Source organism: Gavialis gangeticus, unplaced genomic scaffold (genome assembly GCF_001723915.1).
Source record: "Gavialis gangeticus isolate Ggan-Ray unplaced genomic scaffold, GavGan_comp1, whole genome shotgun sequence".
Lineage (NCBI taxonomy): Eukaryota > Metazoa > Chordata > Crocodylia > Gavialidae > Gavialis > Gavialis gangeticus.
This window is the reverse complement of record NW_017728992.1, coordinates 133,081,240-133,088,414: the sequence shown is the minus strand read 5'-3', so window position 1 is coordinate 133,088,414 and position 7,175 is coordinate 133,081,240. Positions and strand designations below refer to the sequence as shown.

General features: G+C 38.9%; 1 protein-coding gene across 9 annotated transcripts in view; it reads left to right on the top strand.

Annotated features, from left to right (window-relative positions):
* Window positions 1–7,175, top strand: part of EYA1 (EYA transcriptional coactivator and phosphatase 1) — a 339,152-nt gene that overhangs the window by 308,694 nt on the left and 23,283 nt on the right. For all 9 annotated transcript variants that reach the window (XM_019527786.1, XM_019527792.1, XM_019527790.1 and 6 more), the window contains 4 exons: window positions 4,565–4,623; window positions 4,837–4,997; window positions 5,233–5,347; window positions 5,917–6,038. In XM_019527786.1, the coding sequence (XP_019383331.1) occupies window positions 4,565–4,623; window positions 4,837–4,997; window positions 5,233–5,347; window positions 5,917–6,038 (457 nt within the window). The remainder of the gene's footprint in view (window positions 1–4,564; window positions 4,624–4,836; window positions 4,998–5,232; window positions 5,348–5,916; window positions 6,039–7,175) is intronic.

The following is a 7,175-nucleotide window of genomic DNA, read 5'->3' as shown; positions in this document are numbered from 1 at the left end:
CACTTAAACTGGTTTATGTGTAACTTCTGTCCTTAGCCATAGTTACAACTCACATCTGTAGCTCCTAGTCAGGCCCCCATTCCCCAGCCTTCTAGGGGCAAGTCACAGCTGTGCAGTTGAGAGCCAGTCAGAGAAGGTTTTTAGCCTGTTTCAAAGTTGAGCTAGCTCTAACACAGATCAGCATTTTAGCAGCTCGAAGTGCAATGTGTAACAAGGCCCTAAGGCTCTCCACAACTCTGTCTGCTCTCTGTACTATAAAATACACTTCTCTTAGTCACTATCATCTCCTTTCCTCTTATTTTTTACTGATGTTGGTTTTATGCTTTCCTGTATGCTGCTGTTTGTGCTGAAAACGCACTCCCTCTTCCTCTGCACCAGATGAATACCCCCTTCTCTCAATCTTTACTTACAACTCACTTTCTCTATGAAGCCTTTCAGCAGCCACTCATCAAAGGGTCACAATTTTAAGCACAAAAATGGTACTACTAGATTATACCTATGAAACGCAGCTCTTAATTACATTTGCCTGTTGTTGGAGGTGGTGTCTTTAATTACACAGTGTTAAGCATGCTTAGAATACTCAGATTTGTGCTGAACTTGGCCAACAGTCCCCCTAGCTCACGTATATTCCTACATAATGCATATATGGCAAGAGCAAAATTTTCAACAACATCATTTTTCAGAGATTTAAGCACTTCAGAGTCAATGCAACAGACTGCTCAAGGTCTTAGTGTCTACTGGTAACATCCTAAAAATGCTTACTAAACACAAAGCAGTGCTGCCATCTCCATGTGATTAGGGCAGACTAATTAGCACTGCTGAATTACAATGATAATTAGCTCTCCACCTGGCCACACTGATGCTGCCAGGGACAATTTATGAAATAAGCATAACCTAAGTCTGATGGTGGTCTGGAAGAGTTTGGTCCAAGGATATGCTGAATGCATGTTTTCTCTTCCCTATTTCTAGAAATTATTCTCATTGTGCAGTTGTATCTCATCCTATAGGATGAAAATCCCCAACTTGGATGCAAACATGTCATCGCTTGCAGTCCCTCCTGAGGATTTCAAGCTGGATGTGCTGAAATCACAAGGTCAACACATCCAGGAGTAAAACACAACCTTGTGCATAATCTTTCAGCATACTTCACAGGGTGGTTTTACTCCTTAGCCTATTGACCCATCCTGCCTGTTTACAACAGAATGTTGCAACTTTAATATTTTAATGCAAAAGTGGCAGCTATTTAAGTCTAAAAATAAATAATAAAATGTATATATGGATCATAATGCTTATTTATTCCAAGTTCAGCTTGAACAGTTTTCTGAAGGGACTTATAATTTTTCTGAGAAATATAGTTTTTCCTATGCTGAAAGCATTAGAGTGAAAATAAATATAGTTGAAGCAATGCCTGAGTATAATTTATTTTCATGTACAGTATTCATAGTATGAAAAACTTATGCATGAGTGTGTGTGATCCAGTGGTCTGTTATAATTATAGGGGAGGGAAAGAGGAGATGCTTCACAACTATCTTAAAACAATAAAAAGGTGCTTTACTGAAGCCACATTTCACTCTTCTGAGACAGCACCCAATCAGAGAAATCTTTCTAGAAGTACTTTAAGATTTTCTGAGAGCCGTTGTATTTTCATAAAACAAGCCTTTACAAAATAAAGCAATTTTCTTGCTCTCAGTTTCTCTACCAAACTTCATTTAATTAAATCTCTATAAGCCCAGTTCAGTAGCAGAAGGTTTTAAAATGTTAAGATTTGACACTTGATGCTTATTATGGTTAACCAAGGCACTAAGCAGTGCTTCTGCTCACGAACAAAAGGCCTCAAACAAAGCAAGCAGGTGAAAACAAACAGGATGTTCAAGAACAATAGACAAAATTAATTAACAGTCAGAAGATAATTAACTTCAGCCAAAAGATTTATTGCCAAATGACTTTCAGAGCATTCTGCATTCTTTGTCCAGGGTTTGAAAAAATTAACCAATTCCTGCTAAACCCACAGACTCATCAGCCAGGCAAGGGAAAATGCCTGCACCACTCAGATCACAAGTCACATTTAGCACTCAAACTATACCACACCGTATAAAAGCAATAGAATGGTTATGCACTGTTTGTGACCTATATATAATTACAACATACTGTCAATCATATTTCTGTTTACACCTTTCTAAATTATAATTCTTCTCTTGCTCTTCTACTTTCTTTCTCATCTTGTTTTCCCTCTTTCTTGTAAGACCACAGTATAATTTTACTCATTTTCAACATTTTTATGCTCTTTTTCCCAACCTCTCATGTTGCACTTCATCTGTATTTTATTTTCCTTCTCTCCTCCACTCCTTAATCTTTCACTTCTGATTTAGTCCTCCTGCCTGTCTTTCCATCTGTCCACCCAGGTAAGCACGCACCTACTTCTGTAGGGAGTCCTAGCTTCTCTTTGCATTATTGTTTTATAAGATCTTGCCTAATTTGAAGTTCCCTGTCTCTAGACCTTCTCTGCTTCTCAGAAGTTCTCTCTCATTATTCCTAAGAGTTCCAAAGAATTCTCCTGCCCGGATAAATTGGGAGGTTTCCAAAGCTCAACTTCTTATCCTTGTACTTTTAAAAGTTGACATGGACTTCTGCTACTTCCTTCAGCCTTGTAGGTGCTGCATCTGTTATGTCCGTTTCCTTAGTTGCACGTTTTCTTCTCTAGTGACTACTTATAGCTATTGTTCATCATTTTCCCAAGTTAATAATGAAGGCAATTCATTTGATTGTTATCTTTTTACCTGCTGTGGACACAACTATGAATAGCTGCCCTGAAAATGGAAGATTTTCTTTTCACTCTGCAAGAGCTTGGAAAAATTTTCTAAGTAAGAGAGACACTAAAGATGAAAGTATTCAGGCTCAGTACAATGATAAAGCATTTATATTTTGATAATGGTCCTTGCATAAGAGTTGGAATCTTACTTTTGATTTAAGTGAAAACTTAAATTCTAATGAAGTTAAAAGCAGTAGTTCCAATCTGTATCTGCTACTGTATCAAGCACTTCCAGTATCAAATATATAGTTGTGGCTTTGGCTATAACTGTGTTTTATCCATCTGGTCCTATGCAAAGATGATGCTAAAATCGGAACAAAATAACAAATACCTCTCACATCCTAGTTCATTTCTCTCTTCTTTTCCAATAAACTACTGATAATTCAAATACAGAGCTGCAGCAAGAACCTGAGTCCCAGTGTCCATTTATGAATTCCATATTTTACAAATGTACAGACCGCTTAGAGAGCAGGGACCATCTCTTATTCTCTCAAGTAACTTTGGCAAGTTTCTGAGCCATTGCTTATGTGGCAACCTACTTAAAAAACTTGAATTTGCAGCCATCATGTGAGGCCAGATAGACTTTCTTTTCCTTTTTTCTTATCTGAGGTTGTTGACCTCAGGAGAGGAGGAAAAGGTTACAGGGTCAAAGTCTTTTCCTCCTTGGAGCTCGCTGCTTGCTGGGAGAGGGTTGGCTGGAAAATAGATGTTTTAGAACAGGGGTTGAGGGTCATGATTTTAATTCTGTTAGGGAACAGCTGGTTTGAGTTTCTTTCCACTTCTATCTTCCCTCCCTTCCTCACAAATCCATGGAGAGAGAAGAATTTGTTCAGAGGGAAGCAATAACACAAAAATATATGATTCCAGTATTTTAGTACTTAGAATGTATCATCTTTGTTATGGGACTTCACATTAGGAGGGAATTATTGAAGTGACTGAGATATATGATTGTTTCTACATACTGAATTCAGGTGGAACTGCAGCACCAGTTCTTTGCCTGCCAAACATCAAATTAAGAGTAATGCTCCTGAAAGGATGAACAATGGGCACCATTATTTTATAATTTACTGACTGATGAAGGTAATTATAAATGTGTCTTGTTAAAGGCTGCATACAAGTGACTAAAAAAAGTGGTTTGACTCAGCTATTTCCATTTAGATTTTCTTCATCTTTGCATGCTGCTTTCATGCACTAAGACCAAAGGGGCAGAAGAAACTCACAACTCTCAAATGAATGGCAAACTAGGAACAGATTTTTTGTCTGAGCTCCTCTGAAACACTGGCCTCAGGCTGTGTTGGTGTGTGGCTCAACAGCAATCAGAGGTCATAATTTCATTGGCGGTTAGCATCAGGTTTAATTTTTCTAATATGTTACATTTACCAAAATGTCTGGTTTCAGTTATACTTATGCACTGACTGAATCAGCTTTGAGCAGCATGATGTTTTAAGGTACCTGAAAGGGTACAAGAACATTTATGGAACACACATGCTAATTGTTTTTAACCACTTTCTTTTCTAAACATAAAAATGTGTTTTTAGAAAGTCATATAACAGTAGTAGTTAATGACAGTGCATGTTTCTTCTGTGAAGAAAAGCACAAAACCAAGGTAAAATTGTTGATTTAACAAGACTGCCATCTACTGATTTACGCAATTAAAATTGCCCCGATGAAAAAATCTTAAACATGTTTCTAATCTTCTGTATCATTTTGCTAAGTTGGGAGGATGCTGATCAAAAATAAATTTTGTTGCTTTAGGAATGTGACCAGGTTCATATAGATGATGTGTCTTCAGATGACAATGGCCAGGACTTAAGGTATGTCAGACATGAAATAATATATTGATTTTTTGGCTTATTTTTTTTTAGAAAAAATATAAATTCCTATAAAATATATTGGCCAAGTTCTACCTTTGCTTGGCCAATATTTTTTTAACAATTTATAGTTGCAAACTAGCTCAGTGTGTAACTGGCAGTTGAAGTTGGGCTGTCCTGTTTTGTTAATTTTGGAGTTTTCTTAAATCTTAATAGCACATACAACTTCGGAACAGACGGCTTTCCTGCAGCAGCTACTAGTGCTAATTTATGCCTAGCAACAGGTGTGCGTGGAGGAGTAGACTGGATGAGAAAATTGGCCTTCCGCTACAGACGAGTAAAAGAAATCTACAACACCTACAAAAATAACGTTGGAGGCAAGTACCCAGCTTAAATGTTACCAAAAGCAAATGAGAAGTGATGTACAGAAAGGAATAGTTGTTCCTTTGTTTTTTGATCCTCCCCAACATGATGGCATTTACTTAGTGAACCGTTTATTTTGTACTCTCTAAAGAAGATTGTTCTTACAGCTAATGGAAGCAGAGGAAGATAACAACAGGGATCTGAATTTCAATGCAGATGTCTCTCTGAGTACCCTTTTCTATTTCACAGGTCTTCTTGGGCCTGCAAAGAGAGAAGCTTGGTTGCAATTAAGAGCAGAAATTGAAGCTCTGACAGATTCTTGGTTAACACTTGCACTGAAAGCACTCACACTTATTCATTCTAGGTAAGTGCTTAAGAGCTAACGTGGCAGTGTAGAGTGTTTATGAAACATTAAAATGTATGCTGAGGTTTAGGAGAGCCTGCGTGATCAAGCAGATAAAACTTTGGCCTGTGAATTACAAGACCTGAGTTCTTTTCCCTGTTCTGCAGCTGACCTGCTGTCTGTAAACCATAGCCCTGTGCCTCATTTTTCCTAGCCACGTACAGACATTACACTTTTACCAGCATAAGTGATCAGGATCTGGTCTAGGCCCACAACAGAAGAGATTCACTGCTTTAAAATGGTGGAACCCAGTCTAAGATTTGCGCCTCCCACAAAGAGGAACTGTTCGCTACTGACCTAAGCTGGGCCACTTGCAGAAAACCACGTAACTTGGATCAGTTCCACCTCAGGCTTTACCTAGTCCCCATCTGTACAGTGGAAATGAGCATATGTTTTTGTTGCATTTTGTTGTGTTAATTTATCTACATTTGTAAATTTTCAGATTAAAATGGTGAGTTTTCAGGAAAAGACTGAAATCCTGTTAATTTTGTCCCTATTTTCAAGGGTGTTTGTCATTGTTTTTTTTACAGGACAAACTGTGTGAATATTCTAGTAACAACTACTCAGCTTATTCCAGCTCTGGCAAAAGTCTTGCTGTATGGACTAGGGGTTGTATTTCCAATAGAAAATATTTACAGTGCAACTAAAATAGGTAAGTTGTTTTTGCAGGGTCCTGTAGTTGCAACCTGAAATTGAAAAGCTGTGTTATCCGATGGATAAATGTATCTGTGTTTATTTCTAATGTACAAGTTACTGAAGCATCTAGAAATCAATATTTTTTAAAAAAGATGTACTTTAAAAAGCTTTTTTACTGAGGGAATTTAGAACAATTTATAAAGTCAGGACTGGATCCAGCAAGCTACGTGGGCCCTTTTCAGAAATGGTATACAGACATGGAAAAATGCCTTATCATCCAACACTGATACAGTAGTTCACAGTAGGACTATAAATGGTTTAGAACAGGCTGTCCAAGTGGTGACTTGCAAGATGTTAGTTTGCGGCCCTGAAGCTCCCACCCCATCACTCCAATTGAAGCAGCAGCTGGAGACTCCAAGCTCCCCATCTTTCCTTGGTCTTCCATTTTCTGCCCTCTCAGGCAGGGTGGCCCACGGTGCCAGGATAGCCTACAGCCCAGGGGTGACTATGTGGGGCTGTGCAGTGGGGGAGCTGATAATACGCGGGACACCTATGCACATCATGCAACAAGGGGGCACCCACACTCTGCAACTAAGAATTCATTGTACGAAGTTGAAGGCAATACCATAAAAAGTAAACTTACACCAAATTAGTATAATTTGTAGAGCACTGAAAATAATAATTTCATCCCTTTTGTAATATTGAACTGCAGTTCCCTAATAAAAGCCCATTCTAAATAATAGAAATTCCCTTAAGAACATGAGAACATAGGATTACAAGGGAACTTCTGGGACAGGTGCAGACATCCTCTGCCCACAGGCAGGTATAACTGAAGGGAAAATCGAGCATACAGAATCCAAAAAGGTTTTTTTGTTTTTTTTAAGATGAGATGAGAGTCCTAGGCTGCATCCAGACAAGCGCAGCCTTGCGGTATGCGGCACTGCAGACATCTGTGGCACCACATACCGCACATTCAGTTGTTCTCTGTGCTGCAAGGAAGCAGCACAGGGGATTTTTTTGACCCCTGGATGTCCAGGGCTCAAAAAAAAGCATGCAAAAAAAAGTGGAGTGGTACACGCAGGGGGCAGCTGCCAGCCAGGCTTCAGGCAACAGGATCGCCACTGCTGCAACCATGGGAGGCCCCAAGGACCCA